This window comes from Hippocampus zosterae, chromosome 9 (assembly GCF_025434085.1).
Source record: "Hippocampus zosterae strain Florida chromosome 9, ASM2543408v3, whole genome shotgun sequence".
NCBI classification, from domain to species: domain Eukaryota; kingdom Metazoa; phylum Chordata; class Actinopteri; order Syngnathiformes; family Syngnathidae; genus Hippocampus; species Hippocampus zosterae.
In genome coordinates this window covers 22,407,143-22,426,815 of record NC_067459.1, presented here as the reverse complement: position 1 = coordinate 22,426,815, position 19,673 = coordinate 22,407,143, and the positions used below count along the sequence as shown (strand labels likewise).

The 19,673-nt window shown below is 44.9% G+C and overlaps 1 protein-coding gene and 1 long non-coding RNA gene across 5 annotated transcripts; both read right to left on the bottom strand.

Annotated features, from left to right (window-relative positions):
• Positions 1-1,535: 1,535 nt before the first annotated feature.
• On the bottom strand, positions 1,536-4,013 carry LOC127608116 (uncharacterized). The gene is made up of 2 exons (XR_007964183.1): positions 1,915-4,013; positions 1,536-1,880 (listed from the first exon to the last, which is right to left on the bottom strand). It is a non-coding gene; the product is annotated as an uncharacterized LOC127608116 (long non-coding RNA).
• A 36-nt stretch (positions 4,014-4,049) lies between these two features.
• tfap2c (transcription factor AP-2 gamma (activating enhancer binding protein 2 gamma)) lies at positions 4,050-19,288 on the bottom strand. 4 transcript variants are annotated; one of them, XM_052076989.1, is made up of 8 exons: positions 19,124-19,288; positions 15,862-16,371; positions 15,112-15,163; positions 13,114-13,185; positions 11,218-11,440; positions 8,348-8,466; positions 6,208-6,349; positions 4,050-4,876 (listed from the first exon to the last, which is right to left on the bottom strand). In XM_052076989.1, exons 1-8 carry the CDS (start codon positions 19,151-19,153, stop codon positions 4,588-4,590), a joined length of 1,437 nt encoding a protein of 478 aa, XP_051932949.1. In that variant the 5' UTR covers positions 19,154-19,288; the 3' UTR covers positions 4,050-4,587. The 4 variants fall into 4 exon arrangements, with proteins under 4 accessions (XP_051932949.1, XP_051932951.1, XP_051932948.1 ...); XM_052076988.1 differs by lacking the exon at positions 19,124-19,288 and adding an exon at positions 17,076-17,529 and having other exon boundaries at positions 4,051-4,876; XM_052076991.1 differs by lacking the exon at positions 13,114-13,185 and having other exon boundaries at positions 19,124-19,282.
• Positions 19,289-19,673: the final 385 nt, after the last annotated feature.

Here is a 19,673-nt window from a genome sequence, read left to right as displayed (position 1 = left end):
CCGACCACCGCTTCCGCCTCCCATTATCTGATCTCGAACACGAGACAAGCAGTCAACTGCTGAGACAGCCATGCCGACACTTCTGGTTGGACAGGTTCTGAGGGGAGAGGCTCATCCTGCCAACGCTAATGGCTGGCTAACACGCCTTTGGCTTCTTTTTTTTTTTTTGGAACCAAATTGCTACTTTCAAATGGAGAGACTGTTGAGTGCAACTGACAGGCATGCGAATGAGCGGTTTCTCGGCGCATCGAAAAAGGTCAAGGGTCAATGTGACCTGCACTGTTTTCAACCAGCTTAAAGATTCAAAACCATCATTTAAATTAGTTTTATCCTGACATTTTTTTCCCGTTTGCATAAATTCTGGCGGGATGGTGGTGGACTAGTTAGCATGTCGGCCTCGCAATGCGGAGGTGCATGGTTTGATTCTGGCTCTGGGCCTTTTTGTGTGGAGTTTGCATGTTCTCACCGTGATTGCGTGGGTTTTCTCCGGGTACTCCGGTTTCCTCCCACATTCCAAAAACACAAATGACAGGTTCATGGAACACGCTCAGATTGTCCATAGGTGTGATTGTGAGCGCGAATGGTTGTTCGTCTATTTCTGCCCTGCGATTGGCTGGCAAACAGTTGAGGCTGTATCCCGAAGACAGCTGGGAAAAGGCCAAAGCTGGATGAATGGATAATTTTTTTTTCCCGATGCGCTTGAAACTCTTGGTATTTGTTTGCTGTGATGGTTAAACATGATGCGGGTCACACTGACCCGCAAAAAAATGGTTTGAAACAAAGGTCAAAATTGCTTTAAAATGGGTCGATTTTTTCCCCCCAACATAATGGGAGCATTAAAACGGGTCACTTTTACCTCCATCATACTCGGTGGTAAAAATGGGTCAGTTTGACCTGGAATTTAATGGGAGGGTTTAACGGTTCAATTTTACTCGCAGCATGTTTAAAATGGGGGGCCGTTTTGGCCCACAACTTAACAGAAGTAAAAACGGGTGAATTTGACCAGCAACATGATCAGATTAAAATGGGTCAGTCTGACTCACCACATAACAGGAGGGTTAAAATGGGTTATTTTGACCCGCTATGCAACAGAGGGGTTAACTTTTACAGGAGAGTATAAAACTGTTCATCCCTTCACGGCTCAACATGTTTGACCACCAAAACAAGTAACCTGAAATGGGTCGGTTTGACCCACCACATAACAGGAGGGTTAAAATGGGTTATTTTGACCCGCTATCCAACAGACGGGGTAACTTTTACAGGAGAGTATAAAACTGCTCATCCCTTCACGTCTCAACATGTTTGACCACCAAAACAAGTAACCTGAAATGGGTCAGTTTGACCCACAATGCGACTGACTGTTCGAAGCAACTTTGCAAGCCCGTATTTATTATTTGTCAGCTGGGAAACCATCACATGACGCCTGCAAGGAGCGAAGAATGCCTTCCCATCCCCCGCCCTGACTTTTGACTTATAGAAACACGTGACTGATTCCTTTCGGCAAATAGCGTTGAAAAGAAGCATGTGAGTCACTGTCAAGCATCAGGCTGGAATCGTATTTATTTTTCCTGCTCTTTTTTTGGTTTTATCTGTACATCATTTCCAAAATCCTAAAAGTATATCCTGCCCGCTTGCTAACCTCTCTACTCGATTGAAAAACTAACCCGTTTATTATAAAATAGGTCATGATAAAAATCACACACCAAAAAAAAAAAAAGGGACCATTATTTACACACACACAAAAAAAACAGCCCATTAAATTACAACATAAATTAGAAAATATTTACAACCATGGCAAGCTAGTATGGCTAAAAGTCTGTCTTGGTATTTAAATTCTAATTAGAAAAAATTATTTACAGTATATCCACTTGCTCACAACACTCACAGCACACACACGCACGCACACACACGCACACGCACACACACACACACACACACACACACACACACACACACACACGCATGCTTACAAGTGCACACACATAAGTAAACTCATCAATGGGTTGATTTTTTTTTTAAATACTAAAATGATGAACACGAACATGTGGTAATAAAACAAATTGAATACATTTTACCAGGAACATATTATGGAAAAGTGACTTTTTAATTGTATGCAATTGTTGGGAGCCTTTGGCCCAATCGAGTGTGAAAAACACACAATCAAAAAAAAAACTACCCCCGCAGCAAATTTCTCCGTCTCATGATTCAAATGATAGGCTGAGTGAAGATCCTCCATTTTCAAGATGCAGCCGGGTGGAGGGTGGAGGGTGCTGGGGGGGAGGGGGGCGTATCTATTTGCATGCGTGGGATGGGTCACTCTCATTGAAAGGTCGTTAGCCTAATAGGATGATTGCCAAAGGCACTCATTGCTTTCAGAAAGCCCAATAAAAATATACCAGTGTGGTCTATTGCTAAAAAAAAAGAAAAATTGTGCGTGAGTGTGTTTTCCAAAAGCATTCAGATATGACTTAGGCAACGCTATTAGGCTAAGAAAGCGTCATTCAACATGGTGGCGATGAAGTGCTGCTTCCTCGAGTGAAAAAGTATGCGGTCGTTACAGGATCTTGCATGCACTTGATTTTCAGTTGTTTTTTTTTTTGTTTTTTTTGGGTCCCCAGACACCACTCGGAGTAGTAACAAAAACCATTCCCGCATTGGCACACCCCACAGTCGAAGAGTCAGGGTGAGAACAACATCGGACAGGACAGCCCTGTCAAGTGTAATCTGAATCCATCTTCAAAAGGAGACATTGTGTATAAAAGTGTGCTCTATTTTTTTTTTTAATCCTTTGTATAATTTGCCAAAAGCACATCCCAGACACGTTATCAAGACACATGGGAAAACCTTTTAAAACATTTAAAAATCAAAAGAAAAGAAAAAAAAAAGAAAGAAAGCACAAGGTCTCCTTCAGGACAGTATGGCCGAGGAGGCTTCTGTTGTGTGACCCATTCAGACAGCACAAAACAACACCGGGCTCCTCCCCACACAGTCGGACAAACAAAGGACGAGCATTACTCACAGAAAAACGGTGGGCAATTGCATCCCTTTCTTTAAAAAAAAAAAAAAAAAAGAAAGAAAAAAAGTCCTTTTGCGAGTCCGTCGAGACACAGGAAATCAGAGGATTTGCCTCCAGACGCCACTGAGGAAGAACGGGGGGCGTGTGAGGGGGGGTGCACAACAACTCGAAATGATGTCCTCTTGATGGGGGAGGAGGGGAGATTGGGCAGGGGGGGGGGAGGGTAAAAACAGCATGCACGAATCCTCCAACCCCCAAGTTGCCCGGCAGGTTCCTGGAGAAATGTGTGTTTGGAATTGTTCACTCCTTTGCTACTCCCGAATCACTATTTGTGGACTTTTATAAAGTGGACTACTGTATATAGTTTTTTTTTTTTTAATCCATTCAAAATTGTTTAGGGATTTTTCTACAGTGGACTGGTACAGTTGGTGGGTAATAAATATTGAACTAGCAAATAAATTATAACACCATATTGTTGCAAGTTGAAAATCCCGAAAATTCACCTTTATCGGCGCAATGCATCGTGGGATGTAATTTGATCATCGAGGGTGCATCGTTGGTCACATGACTACTTTTCAAGATGCACTGAGGGCATTTACTTAGGGCAGTTTGGTCAAAATGATAGTCCGGCGGCATGGAATAAAAAGAATAAGGTCCGTAACACTTTAGATGCAAAAAAAAAAAAAGTACATTTACCACTAAAATATCAATATCTGTTGACACAACGGTGAATAAACATCATGCCGACGTAAAAACGGTTTGCTCCACCTTCTGCTTGATGTCCAGCTGCGATTTGTGAACATGAATCATTAATGATCCTCGAGTAACCATTTTGAAAAATTGCCAGCTTATTATTGTTTGTTTTTGGGGGGGGGGGGGGTTCCTCCTTAATTTGGAGATGTTCAAAAATTGTCACTGCCTAGGCGTGCAAAATTAACTCTCCGACCAGACAAGTAGCCTTCAACACTTTCAAAAAGCAAATGACTGGTTGACATTGTCTTCCCAAACTCATTTTCAAAGGCCTAAAAGGCTTTGAATGATCTTTTGGTGTTTTTTTTTTAAACGATGAACCGAGTGAGCAATGTCATCTGCGGCTTTCATCTGCACTTAAATTAGCATTGTGTTTCCTACTGCAACAAAGTTACACCACAAAACATCCTGACTTTCGATCTTGAGGCGACAGAACGCCTCCAGGCACCCGCGGGAATGACAGACCAAGTGCCCCAGAGAGTTAAGAGATTTCTTTTCAGGCTTTTTTTTTTTTTTGTTCACCAATTAAAATTGATTCAATGGGATCCATTTGGAAAATGAATGCGATAGGGCACATTTTGCCCCTTGCATCCCTCCATTTCTCTCTAAGTGGCTCTCGGAAGAATTTGGCCACCTCGATGGATAACTTCCGCTCACGTTCAGAGAGTGACAGAAAATGGCCATCTCACTATCTCGTGCATTAAATTGTGATTTGGGAGCGATTTTGACCACAGCCATGCAGGAAAGCACAATATTGTAAAGGGGCAGCCGGTGTTCTCGGAGTTCATGGGGAAAAGGGGGCCGGGTAAGGGGTTGCGGTCTCATTTCCTGTGCTTGTCCATTTTGTCTGCGGATTTGCCGCCGCCGTCGGAGGCTCCCTGCGCGTCGGCGCTCAGGTACATCTTGTCCACTTGTTTGAGGGCCTCGTTCAGGTAGTTCTGCAGCGAGGTCATGGCGGCGCAGATGGCCGGCGAGCCGAAGCCGTGGCTGATGAGGCTGAAGTGGGTCAGGCAGCCCTGAATGCCCGGTTCCAGGATAGGCGCCGGACGCGAGTTGCCCAGCGGGGAGCGGTCTTGGGTGAGCAGGTCGGTGAACTCCTTGCAGATTTGCCTGCGGGGAGTTGTGAAGAGGGGACGACAACAATTCAGTACACGTTTGGCTTCTGTACGTTGTTATGCAGCCCAGTTACTTTTTGTTTTGTTACTGAAAAAGCTCCATTTGTCATGTTGGAAAAACAAAAGGGCATGGTTGCAAAACCAGCTGTCACCCAAAGATTGCATAGTCACGATTATCTGTAATGGGACAAAAATCTTTCTTTTTCGAGATATTATACTGGGGGCGGCCCGGTAGTCCAGTGGTTAGCACGTCGGCTTCACAGTGCAGAGGTACCTGGTTCGATTCCAGCTCCGGCCCCCCTGTGTGGAGTTTGCATGTTCTCCCCGGGCCTGCGTGGGTTTTCTCCGGGTGCTCCGGTTTCCTCCCACATTCCAAAAACATGCATAGCAGGCTGATTGGACGCTCTAAATTGTCCCTAGGTGTGAATGTGAGCGTGGATGGTTGTTCGTCTCTGTGTGCCCTGCGATTGGCTGGCAACTGATCCAGGGTGTCCCCCGCCTACTGCCCGAAGACGGCTGGGATAGGCTCCAGCAGCCCCCGCGACCCTAGTGAGGATTAAGCGGTCCAGAACATGGATGGATGGATGGATATTATACTGCGTACATGAGGGGAGGTGCTTTTTGAAAGCTTTTGAAACTTGGCGGGAATCCAAAACACAAAAATATTTTGACAAGAAAGCCGCGAATCTGCGGGTGCTGAATTGCAAATATGAAGGCGGTCGCCTATAGTTTAAAGTTGTAATATCACCATTCACCACTAGATGGCAGACATGTTTTCAATGTGCATAGGGCTAAACATTTTTTTTTTGTGCTGATTTGGAATGATGTGCAGGACTAACGTCGTACCTGAATAGTATTGAAATCTTGAGTGAGTTGAGATTTTTGTGGGGAAAAAAAATGATTTCTTGCACTTAATGTTGGTTTCGTGTTGAGCAGTTTTGTGCCAACCTTGAATGGTTTGAATTTTGATGCAAGAGACTACTTTGCACTGGTGGGAAAAAAAATACAGCATGTGCTTATTTTGTTGTTTGCTTGTTGTTTTCTGAAGTCGCCCATTCTACATGATGCACGAGATTTACTGTATTGCTGCGTTAGATTTGTGAACGACAGTCAACAATAGCGGGTAGATGGCAGCTCAAACTTTGACTAAACACAGCATTAAAACCTGTGGAGTCTCTAATCACAGCTCAGACGATATACAAAAAAAAAAATTTGGCCTTCCTCCTTGAGATCAAGAGACAAGGCTGCAGGGAACCGGCAAATTCCATCAGCATTTCGTGAAAAAAAGTGAAAGGGAATATGTCCGCGCAAAAGATGACAACTCACTTGGCGGCGAGAAGCATGTTCTTGCGAGAGTTAACCTCGTTTCGTTCCACATGCGGCCTGCCCAGGTACTCAGCGATGGCCTTGGCGGGGAACTCTGTCTCGCACACGTAACCGAAGTCACGGGCTAAATGAACAGCTTCACCTGAGAGGAGAAACAGAAAGGGCTGCCGTCATGGGAAGAAAGCGCGCTAGGTAATGCACGGCATCAACAGCCGCGGTGGCGCACGAGGTGCAAGTCAGCTATTGGCTCCGAGCGCTTCGTTCTTGACGCTTTAATGTCAGCCGGCCCTCCCGGCGAGCGGCGCAGCAGATAACAAGGCCCGATTCAACTGGCGAGGTCCTGAAATAACAGCAGGCCTCCAGACATGTTCGCCGCGCAGTCATCGGACTTTTTAATCAAAGTGAAGCGAGCGAGAAGGCAAGAGGCCGAGCGTTCTCGTGATCACTGTGGGACGAAGATATGACTGGCCTAAGTTTAGCACAGAGAGTGACGAGGATGTGTTCGCTTTTATGGAGGGACTTGGGGGCAAAGAACTGAATACTGAAGCATATTGACTGCGTGTCAGCTGAGGGTCGGACAATCTTATGTCAGCTTGAGTAGCGGCAAAACATGTCGGAGACAAACTGCAGGCCGATGACTTGCACCTCCGTCTGTCATCGGTTACTGCGGGCCGCACCTTTGAGCAAGGCACTGAACCCCAAACGGTTTTGTGTCCCCTCTGGGCTGGGGCACTGGCCAAAGACATGAAACTAAGATTTTTTTTGGTATTCATTAACTATTACTGGGGCGGCCCGGTAGTCCAGTGGTTAGCATGTCGGCTTCACAGTGCAGAGGTACCGGGTTCGATTCCAGCTCCGGCCTCCCTGTGTGGAGTTTGCATGTTCTCCCCGGGCCTGCGTGGGTTTTCTCCGGGTGCTCCAGTTTCCTCCCACATTCCAAAAACATGCGTGGCAGGCTGATTGGACGCTCTAAATTGTCCCTAGGTGTGAGTGTGGTGAGTGGTTGTTTGTTTCTGTGTGCCCTGCGATTGGCTGGCAAGGGGTTCAGGGTGTCCCCCGCCTACTGCCTGACGACGGCTGGGATAGGCTCCAGCACCCCCCGCGACCCTAGTGAGGATCAAGCGGCTCGGAAGATGAATGAATGAATGAATGAATGAATAACTATTACTGCATTTGTCGAAACATTTGACTGTGCACTCTCTCATATAAGAATTTTAAGTGCACACCAAATGATTTTAATTTTGTGACTGTTTCGCCCAAATAATATTTGTTATTTGTCATGATTATGAGTGTAGTGTGCAAGAAGTAGACGGTCAAAATTGCTAGTAGAAAGTCCATTCAGCCAGCCATTAACTGAGACGCTGATCCTCATACTGCATGTTTTTGGACCGTCGGAGGAGGCCGGAGTACCCGGAAAAAACCCACGCAGGCACTTTGAGAATGTGGAAACGCCACACAGGAAGGCCGGAAGCCCCAGACCTCTGCGCTGTGAGATGGACGTGCTAATCAGTCGATTACCATGCCGCCGCTAGTAAACAGTAAGCAGTAATATTTTTTGTTCTTTGGGGAGGATAAAGAATATATGACTGTGAGAATTATTGTATTACCGTTCTAATTGTGTGCCTCCGCCATTTGTTTAGACATCTGTTGCTCAAAAGGTTATAATGCCATGACGTTGATGCAATTCGATCGCGTGTCGATGGCGTTTTGCATTGTTTAATAAGTGACTTAACTAAGGCAGGGCTTTCTTGTTTGGAATACAGCACATTTGTAATTGTCTTTGTTTTGTTTGGTTCAAGAGTCTCTCTGGAATAGTTAACATTTTTTTTGTTATATTTATGAATCCAGTAGATGTATTTCTTTATGTATAAAGAGGCTAACATGCATGTTTTTAGAATGTGGGAGCAGGCTGTGTTTCGGACAGAGAGTCACCATGTGTTGAAGAAGTTGTTGCTGTTTTTATTCAATTGCTAAGAATGCCAACGATGAGAGGCATTTAGCAGAGCGGCATTTAGACACTAACGCAAAGCGAGAAAAGATTGACGTTCCCACATTCTCGCTTTATTGGAGCGACATTCCGGCCCGAGAGTAATTACAGCGGACGTGGAAGACGAAGCAGCAGCAGAGTGATGCGGCGCACCTTCCACCAGTGAGGTAAGTAGAGTCACGTTGGCCGCCTTCCTTCTTCCCGCTGGCAAGTTGAGCCCAATTTTGTCCAGTTTCTCTCGCAATGAGCGTCCGCCGTTTTTCGACTTGGCTCTGTGAACACACACACACACACACATACACAAGCCACAGGGTAAGTAACCTTCAGCCGAACAGCAGAGCCAGCTGACGTTTATAGACATCTATTGACGGTGCATTGATAAATGAACATGACATTTAATATTCTACTTTGTCTGTTTTTGAACGGATTCCATCGAGCTGGCCATCCGTTTCTGAAAACGGTCATCCTCATTCAAGTCGCCGGTGAGCTGGAGTTTATCACATCTGCCTTTGGGAGCGTGAAACAGGGTAACACTCCAGACTGGTCATCGGCCAATCAGAGGACACCAATCGACAGACAACCATTCACACTCACATTGACCAATTGCCCATTAGTCGTCAGTTAACCTAAATGAATGTGTGGACGTTATCGCAGCGGATGTTTAGCAAGAGAAGCCAAAACAGCCGTCAATATACTTGGCGGTGTTCCACAGCCGAGTATGTTGACCAACTTCCCTCGTGAATGTCAAAATGTACTGAACAAGATTAATTGCATGTATTTGCTTTGGCCGAATTACACTATGTCCTTATTGAATGACAGAGGACCAAATATAGAGCCCCGAGGCGCACCTTATTGAATGACAGAGGACCAAGAATAGAGCCCTGAGGCGCACCAAAAACAATGTCGTGGGTACGCGGGTGAGCCCGAGCCCATCCCATGTAACTTTTGCCGAGAAGCAGACTACTCCCCTGGACTTGTCACACCGATGGACAATTTAGTCTTCAATTAACCTAGCATGCATGTTTTTGGAATGCGGGAGGAACCCAGAGCACCTGGAAAAAAAAAAGAAAAAAAACATGCAAGCAAGGGGAGAAACCAGAGCAGAGATTTGAACTGTGAGGCAGACATGCCTGGACTGATTCCAAGCATTTAATTAAAAAAATGAGAACATAAAGAAATGGAAATAACCTGCCAGTCAAGGACCTTAGCGTCTCGCCCATGCGGGATCTATTAAACGTGATTACACGTAAATTAACACGCTCTTTTGTTGAAGTGAAAAGGCCACGAAGCAATTGAGCGGTAACAGCGTGTGCCGTTCGCGCAAATAACGCAACTCCCTACGACTCATTTTCCGCATGAGTGGTAGTCCAGCTCTTGCTGTGAGATGGGCATCATCCTCGGTGTGTGTGTGCAGCCCTCACACCCTTTCGCAGTCCCTCCACGAACAAAAGCCCCTCCTCGTGCCATATGACCTACTTCAAAATGCTTGTAAATTGCAAGCATTGTCAGTGTCAGCAATAACGCGAGGCACATGGGAAGGAGCAAACGTGCGCTACAAGCACAAAATCTCCCATTCAGGGGTGTCTCGCATATAACCGGACTGTCCGACATGCTCGCATACACACACACACCGTACAAACACATTTTATATGTGGCATAAGTGGCAGACTACTCCCTCTTATCCAGCCCAAAGTGGTCATTGTCTGTGGTGGGGTGTCCCTCAGAAGAAAATTCACGGCAAACGACATATGCCGAATTCGTTTCGTGACCGCGCTTGTGACTCAATATGCTTTTCGCAAATCATCTTTTAAAATGAAAGGAAATGCCATTAATATGTTTCATTCATTCATTCATTCATCTTCCTAACCGCTTGATCCTCACTAGGGTGGCGGGGGGTGCTGGAGCCTATCCCAGCTGTCTCCGCGCAGTAGGCGGGGGACACCCTGAATCGGTTGCCAGCCAATCGCAGGGCACACAGAGACGAACAACCATTCGCACTCACACTCACACACCTAGGGACAATTTAGAGTGTTCAATCAGCCTGCCGCGCATGTTTTTGGAATGTGGGAGGAAACCGGAGCACCCGGAGAAAACCCACGCAGGCCCGGGGAGAACATGCAAACTCCACACAGGGAGGCCCGAGCTGGAATCGAACCCGGTACCTCTGCACTGTGAAGCCGACGTGCTAACCACTGGACTACCGGGCCGCCCTAATATGTTTCAGTCTCCCAATAAAAAAAGAAAATAACCTACAAAAATGTTTGTAGTGTAGTGTGTTGTGAACAAGAGTAAAGAAATAAGCAGGCTATAATACTGCACTTTATAAAAACTGAAAATAATAGCATCGAATGTGAAAAGGTTTTGCCGCATTTTAGGAGGCTTTACTTGGCCACCTAGGGGAAGCATAAAACAGACACGGAAAAGAGTTTCACAACTCAATAAGTTGTCCATGAGTAATTCGAGTACTCACTATTGTTTCTCGAGGAGAAAGTACAGTTTGCTACGAAGAGCAATTTAAATTTAGGGAAACAATATTACGATTGATCTGAAAATAAAGAAATGTGTTCTTTTCTCTTGTTCATTTGTTATTGTTCTTTTGACCAAGCAAAACATTTGTTTTCATTTCTTTGGCCTGAAAACGTGGTTATTTGATTTACTTCTCAGAAGGATAACCGGAAACAAAATATTTGATTAGCCGCGACTCTAGTTTGCTGTACCATGTCTGCCTGACATTCGGTAGATCCTGTGCTTGAATCTTGGGCTCAGATGTTCATGTGGAGACTTTCCACGTTCTCCGGCTTCCTCTCCGATTACAAAACCATGCGCGTTCGGTTGACTTGTTTGCCAACATGTGCCCTCGGGCTGACTGGCAACCAGTCCAGGATCTATTCCAATTCCCTTGCCTAGCTGGGCTCCAGATCACGACTCGAATGAGGACAAGCGCCACAGAGTATGCATAGATGAATGATTTTGTTTTTGTATGACGGCAAAACATATAAGTTGTGCAAGGTTTGCTCTCTGACCTGCGTAAAACACCTCCCAACAGCGACGCGTTCAGGCACTCGGGCGGCGAGAGTCGCCTCTGGACCTCGGCCACCGTCACCTTGTACTTGGAGGTGGAGCTCAACAGCGAGAGGCGACCCGGGACGGAACAGAACACCTCCGTGGGGTTGGACACCATGCCCAGCAGGGACTCCTTCTGGAAGGGGAGGCCCAGAGCATTGCCTTTCGGGAGAGTCACCGGCCCTGGGGGAGGGGGCAGGGGGGGGAATGTGAGTGACGTCCTGAAGATGAGACGGGCAGAGCATTTCGCTCTTCATCTAAACCGTCTTCATCATGCGGCACAAGATGTTTTCACTCCAATTTAGAAGGAAGTGGCTCAAATGTACATGGCAATTCTCACACCCAAATAAAAGCAGTCTGAAAGACACACATTTCATCAAAATGCACAAATGCAGTATTGTCCTTCTCCATAATTTCCAAGCCGCTCATGTTAAAGTGTTCTATTGTAATTTGAGCGGCCAACACGTCACACACAAGGCCGATGGATTGTATTTTCACCTTTTTTATTACATGGAGTGGTCAATTATTTTTTGTGTTCATATATACAGTATATATACTGTGTATATTTATATATTTATTTTTTCTTTGGTGGGGGGGTTCAAATTTGTGGCAAAATTGGGACGTGCATGTTACCATGAAAAGGTTTTCTTCTACCGTAGTTTCAACGTTAGTCTTGAAATGTGTGATTATCATTCATTGCAATTTTATTTTTTATCTAACTCACCTTAAAAAATATACAAATAAAAGTCTTGCTACATGGAAACGATTTGATGGGGGGGGGGGGACAAAAAAATGCACATTTTCCTACCGAAAGATTCCATTTTGCAGCTGTTTCAAAGGCAGACCGAAATTAAATGATTTGTAGTAAATTAAATACTCTCTCAATCCAAAAACTTGGTCAAAAAATTGCTATCAAAATGTTATGACTATTTTACACGTATTTTCATGATGCGGGTCATGTGTTAGTGTTCAATGATTTGATAATATTTGCAAACCGAACAGAATATAGTCTGTTCGGTTTAGCATGATAGTCACTTTCTTCCATGATTTCAAACTCAAGTTGTTGTTCAAAATATATGTCACAACAAAAAAAATGCAGTGGACATTTGGTGTATGGCAACAATGAGTTGATTCTATGTTTACCTGCATATGAGTTTCAGTCATTAGGGAAACCTTAGCTCAAAAGTGACACCCCATGTTGTTTTTATACGATTCAGCCCAAATAGTTTTTTTTAAATAACCTCAAATATATGTTTGTAAGCAATGAGACTAAATGTAAAAAATATTTTTAAAAAATATTCCTGCAACAACACACTCCCCAAACATGGTTGGCAATTTATTTTTCCTTGAATTCACAATGAGATTAAAAAAAAAAACGACAGTATCCCAAAAATAAAAATAAATAAATAAAAACACTCCACCAAAATGGCCGACAAGTTGTGAGGCAAAGGCGTTGCTGTTTATCTTGCTGTGGGAATGTGACGGTTTGTGGTTAATATTAGTGGCTTATGTATATATTTTTCATTTTGTTTGAATTGTACTAATAAAGGTTGGGGCAAAAATGCAAGTTACGAATAAACGTAAATGCAAAACAGTTACACAACCAGAAACTCTGGCTCGCTTCAATAGCCATAAAAACAGCAGTTTTAAACTTGGGCTTGCCAATTTCAAAAGCCAGGAGGGCCACCGTCCACAAATATGTACAGTACAAATACAGCCAGCCAGCCATCTACGTAAGCTGAAGTTCTTAGCCATCCTTGAAGACGAGAAAATGTGTGAGCACTGACAGTCACTGGACACACAACCACAGCACAGCACACTAACAGACACCACAAAAGCGAGGCGACAATCCTCACCGGCAAGGATGCCCCCCTGATAACAAGTCCTCTGTACGCGATCAAGGCTCCTGGCCCCTCGCAGTCCTAATACTGAGACAGAAATCACAAGAGTCACACATGTGCCTGCCTGCCTGCCTGCCTGCTCGGGGGAAGCCTACTTTGCCCACAGCGTGCCCTCGAGTGTAAGTACGGGACATGATGAGTCATCACTACTTCCTGACGAGAAATAGAAAGTCCTCCCCACTTTTTAAAGATATATTTATTTTTTTACATCGTTTAAGAGGTGTTCAAGACCAATATGTCGTCTTGGCCTCTCTACAACATCCCACAGGGGAGACATGTAACATGAAAAACAAATGTAACACGTGAATCGGTTAATATTCGGGCTGAATGACAAATCTGGGACACTTCGTAATTTACACTTCAAAATAGACTAACCGGGTTTATTTTTTCCATAGGAACAAAGGAATAGGTAGGGTTGTGGAAAACAACATTTGACCAAAATCAAACTATTAAAACAAATTTGAAACGTGAGTTTTGTTTTAAAATCCGTCAGGGATACGACACATGTTATGAATCAAGTTAAACTTTCCAGACCGATTTTGAGGCGTTCAAACCTCCATACTATGTCCTCTATACCAGTGGCGCTCAACCTTTTTTAGGTCACGGACCAGTCGAGATGAGTACATGCTGAATGCAGAACAGCAACCATTGAAAAAAAATGTTTTAATTCAAAGTATACAGTCGGGGTTGTCACCAAGTCGACTATTCAACCCGACTTAGAACTGAAGATCTTTTGGATTTCACTATCAACAAAATCTATGATTGAATGACGTCACTATTGGCGATCCCAATAGTTTTGTTTTTTTTGCACAAGTACCAGAACCAGTAAAGGGTGTAAAAAAAAGCCACGCTCAAGCAGCATTTTGAACAACTTCTCGTCCGAGAGTGGGGAATTGTTTTGACACTCGTGATAATTTGCAAACATTGCAAATTGTCATCATGCGGAACAGGTTTCCCCGTTTGGCCCAAACTGAGGAAGTGGCAATCCCAATGACAAGCTCGGCAAGTCAAAGGATTGTTCTCCCCTGGCTGGAAATACCATCACGCTACAGTGACGAGCCTTCGCCCTGCCCATGTGGAGGCAACCTGGGTTCGTTCTAACGACCGTCATTTAATTTTTTGTGTAGGTCTTTTTTTTTTCCAATTGACTGTTTTAGCCCCTCCCCCCACCTAAAATACACGCAATGTTTTTTTGACAGTGTCATTTCCCTGTCAATTCGAAGCGCGTTCATTGTGACGCGAACGCAAAACCATTGTCTCTTCTGGTGATTGACGTCATCAGCGGAAAAAGTCGGCTCGCCTGCCATTACTTTAAAAGTCTGTTGATGGAACTGCTCGTAGACGGCGACTGACAATGTTGCGGGGAATAGCAAACGGCCTCTTTTTTTTTTTTACGGCACGTTTTTTTAAGCCAACTTGACACCCAAATGGGATGAATCACATGCGACTTCGCGTTGGGTTGACATCTGGCGTGCAGAAAACGCCAGATAAAGAAACGGCATAAAAGCATAAACGAGCAGCAACAAAAACATGACGCAACACATCCATCTTTCTCTCTGCACGTAAGTCTACGATTACAAGCGCTATTAGTCAACGTTGCAGTGGCCGTGACTCAAAGCCCGTTTAATGGACTCCCGATGACAAAACATTGGGGAATTAAGATCCTTAATCAAAACAGTTCGTGTCCCAACAAATTACTAACCTGTCCTTCACATGCGAGCCCGGTGCCGCGCCCCGCACGGCCCGGCCCCAAGTGGGATCAACTCGGACGCTCATTTCCTGACGCAGAACCGAACGACTCAAAAGACGAGCCGCGGACTTTTGATTTCGACATACTGAACTCCTGATGTGCACTTTCAGCAACTTGTTTGTGGTTAATCCTAAACGAAGGCGTGAAGCCGCGGATACGAGCCAGGCGGGAGAAGGGTCCGGTTATTTCAGTTGGAAACTCACCTTTTTTGATGACCGTCTGATCCGCCATGATAATACCGTGGTCGTCCACGTGCTGATAAAAAAAACAACATAAAGAGAAGTAAGATGGTGAAGGTATTTTGCACACATTTCCCCATGCAAAAGCAACACCGCAAATATCGGCCTTAAAATTTAATACTGCTTCATTTTGGGAACGCGGAAAAAAATACGCGTTTGTACTTGCTCAAGTGCGTCAAAAAGGTTGGGCGCCACTGGTATAGACGACATAGTATGGAGGTTTGAACGCCTCAAAATCGGTCTGGAAAGTTGAACTTGATTCATAACATGCGTCGTATCCCTGACGGATTTTAAAACAAAACACATGTTTCAAACTTATTTTAATAGTTTTGATTTTGGTCGAATTTTGTTTTCCACAACCTACCTATTCCTTATGTCAACGGAATATTAAGACTTGACGCTTAGTGTTCATAGAAGGATAATCATTCACTAGGATATCGAGTAGAATTACTGTATTCCCCTAGAAAGGGAACATTTTTGATGCCGTTGTTGGGTTGCTTTCCAAATGATAATTTCGAGGGGTGAGGGTAGGTGGGAATTTTGAAAAGGATTAAAATCAGGGCCAAAATGGAAAAGTTCCACGTATACCGTAACTTCAAGGTTTTTTTTTTTTTTTTTGCTAAAGGTTTTCACTATTAAGCCCCCCCCCCCCCTCCCTGCCCCCCAATCCACGCTTGATAGTGTCTTGCGAAGTGTGCGGGGCGCCTCACCCACCTGCACGTCGTCCATGCCGTGGCCCTGCATGTCGTGCATGGCCATGCTCTCCCCGATCACCGCCGCCTCGATGCCGTGGGCGTGCTGGGGCAGCAGCTCCGGCCGGCGGAAGCCTTCCCTCCGCACTCCGGACGATCCCCCTCCTCCTCCTCCGCCGCCTCCGCCTCCTCCTCCTCCGCCGTCCAAGCCGAGGATCTGGCCGGCCAGGCCGCTCCTGCCGTGCCCCGCCAGCCCCTCCTGGCCCTGGCGCCCCGGCCACGACTGCTGCTGGTGGTGGTTGGACGACGGCGACTGGTGCAGGGAGTTGATGTTGAAGGGGTCGCCCAGGTGGGAGTAAGGATCCCCGGACTGCGGGTAGGAGATGGGCTGGTAGGGGGGCGGGAAGTAAGGCGGCTGGAAGTCGGAGCTGGCCGAGTGCGAGAGGGAGGGAGGCGGGCTGTACAGGTGCTGGCTGACCGCCGGCAGGTGGGGTAGCCGCGGGTTGCCATTGCTGCTGCCGTCGTGTCGCTCCTGGAAGATGGAGGGCCACTTGTTCAATTTGGGCAGTCAAATATTTTGGGGGGGGGGGGGGGGGGGGGATTCTACTCCCAACACGAAAAGCGCTCCACTTTGTTGGATTAACCGTCTATTATTGTTTGTTTTTGGTTTCTTTTTAAATAGGAGCAAATACCAAAAAGGTTGGGATATCACGGTTTTGAATTGTTTTTCTTCTTCCTTTACACGGTGCAAAAATTGGGGGACGCTGTATGTATTTTCGCGCATTGATTCAATGTGCCTTCCCTCCTGGCCGCCGACTCGATGGGATTTTTTTTAAAAAGGCGCAATTGTGGCAAAACCAGGAAGCGCTAATCATCGAAATACGAATTTCAAAGGCTGGGTGGCTCTGGGTTTAGACACAATTTCATTTTTCCCCCAACGAATGGGAATATTGCAGAAAATATGAAATGTACCAAATCGGCATCAACAGCACCTGCACCTTTAAATTCCACAACCGCAGCAAAAAAACAAAACATATGTCAAATTGCTTTTTTTGAAAAGGTCCAAACCCAAAGGCACTTATGGCCCATAAAATATCGTATTTGCTTTCTTATCCGCGCTTGTCTGATTGGCGACTAGTACACGAAAGTATACTTTAATCTGAAAAGTGAGTAACAACTTCCTACTTTTTCTATTTTCACTGTACTGTGCGACAGCCGAATTGTGCTCGAACTCACCTCGCAGTCATCCTCATACTTGACGTTGTCTGCTAATTTCCACAACATGACAGCCCGGGGATAAAGGGCTCGTCAGCCCCGGAGGAAAAAAAAAATACAAATAATAATAATACAACACACACACGCGCGCGCGTGCACGGTGAAAAAAAGGCTGCGTTTAACGTCTCGGGATTAATCCAGTTTGGGAGTGAAGATCCCGACGAGCGTCTTTTCTAAAGGCGGAAACAGTGGCCCGCGATCCGCAAGCCAACGGGAGATTGTTCCACGGTAAGCCAGTCAGAAGGAAAGTGAACAACAACAAAAAGAGTTCTCTCGTCGCCTCGGCGGCGGCGGCGGCTCGTCGCGTCTGTTGAGGAACGGGAGGGAGGCTGCGCATTTAGCAAAAGAAACTTGACTCCCTCTGATGGACGAAAAGAGCGCAGACGCGCACATCAGGCACAGGCGGGTTTTGCAGCTCCCCAAAGTCTGCACTGTCGCTTCGGGTGGGCGTTGCCCCGCTGACTGACGTCACCGGGAAAGAAACATTCAAGGAAGCGGCCTCTGATTGGCTGAAAAAATGGCCAATCGGAACTCTGTGCGCCTATACGTTTCAGAAAGGGGGCAGAAACTAATTGACAGCTACTTCTAACTTCTCATATATTGCTCTCTCTCTTTCCCTTACTCTTCCTTTTTTATTTGACAATTTATGATAAAAACAGTTAATATCACCTCAAATCATTTGCCAACTGAATAACTGTCATTTTCACTTGCTGCTTCACAATTGGAAATATTGTTTGTGTCTTTTTCTTATGGTGTACTTTAAGTTTTCTTTACAATATACGTCAATGATTTTTTATTTCAGGATATATTGGTGTCAAAGTTATACGCCTTAATTATTCTATTCTGCGTTTCGAGATACTGTACAACGTGGGTTCGTGCAATTGATTGAAATTCAGCAAAACCGTCGGTTGGAGAGCCTCGATTAAATAACGAGCATTCACGTTGTTTTAAAGACGGACTTGGTGCTGATTAAGAGACTGCTGAAAAAGCTGCAATACGCCCGAGGGGAGCGAAAGCATGCAAGCATTATTCGCCAACCACGAAGCTCCTTGAGCTCATTTGCATTTCTGGTGGAGTGCGGCGAGGTCCGACATGATTTGAAGCTTGGCCATGCAGACCTTTTTTTTTCAAAACGCATTTTGTTGGATTTAAAAACGTCCAAACTGCTGCACATGTGCACGATGAAATTTGGGAGAGAACAGCCGGTGTCGAACAATGCATGCGTACAACCCTGAATGCATGCATGGGAAAAGCAAAGATGCTCGAGATTAACTCAAGTACGAGTTGATTAAAATGTTATTTTACGTCAGAGTGGACAGAGGGGCGACTTAAAGACATTTAATCACGCTTGACCTCACGTTTTGAACGCCAGTTGTTGCGAGCGCGTGTGTGTGTGTTTGTGTGTGTGTGTGTGTGTTTGTGTGTGTGTGTGCGTGTTGTGAGTGAGGCCTTTCACGACATTTTGAATATCCATAATCCATTAAAAAAAATACATAGAGGATGGCTGTGTCTTATTTTCAAGCAGCCCTTTTATGCATAAATAATAATAAATTGTTTCTTTTCAAATACCACACTCGGTAATTATGGGGGGAAACGAGCATCAAGAGATGTTGACTAAAATGCACGTGCACGTATTTTAAATGCGATTATCGTTTCATTATTTTTTTTTATTTAGACTATGTTATTCTTATTAGCATAGTGGCGATTTTAAGTATAACGGCTGCTGCGGATTAGAAATCACTGCTAGATTAATGTACGTTGCGACGATTTCACAACGGCATCGTTCCGGAGCAAAATAATTGTATTTCATTCATTCATTCATTAAAAAAAAAGTATGCTATGCACTTTTTTCAAACAAAGAAATCGATACTTAAAAGATAATTAAACGCACACTCATAAACAGCTCAATTATTTTGGAGGTAAAAAAAAATTAAACTCAAATGCAAATTCGAAAAAAAAAATATAAAACGTTTTTAAAAAGTGAATCGGAGTCATTTGACGTCACTCACCCTCCAGTCGATCCTGTCCAGCACAGACATCTGCAAGGCTCCAGTCTCGGCCAGTGAGTGAAACACACGCTATCTTCACATGCTTGCAGCTCCTCGTCACCTGCTCACTCGCACTGCGCATGCGCCGCCCACGAGGACAACACACCTGAGCAAGCAAAATCCAAAACATCGATTACCCGCAATTCCCAATATTTCGTTGCACGTGTGTATATGATTTTCGTTGTTTTCTTCATCTTTAAACGAAGAACATTCGATTTATTCCAAAATATAGAAAAGCTTGTAACTTGACAATGGTCAGTCATATGTATCAATATAATTTTGGATGACTAATATCAGTCATATGATGCATGAATTGTCTTTTATTAATCCGGAAAAAAGTAGGCCATCACATTGGGTGAAATCACTCGCAGGGAAATTTCAAGATGAGGTCGCTCCAACCTCCACCACCCCCTCAGAAAACCGCATCGCCTCGGGGTGACCCAAAGAATCGGCTTTCAAAAGCCAAGCAGGCTTTTTTTCCCCCTTCTTTCTTTTTTTTAAAGCACCAAAA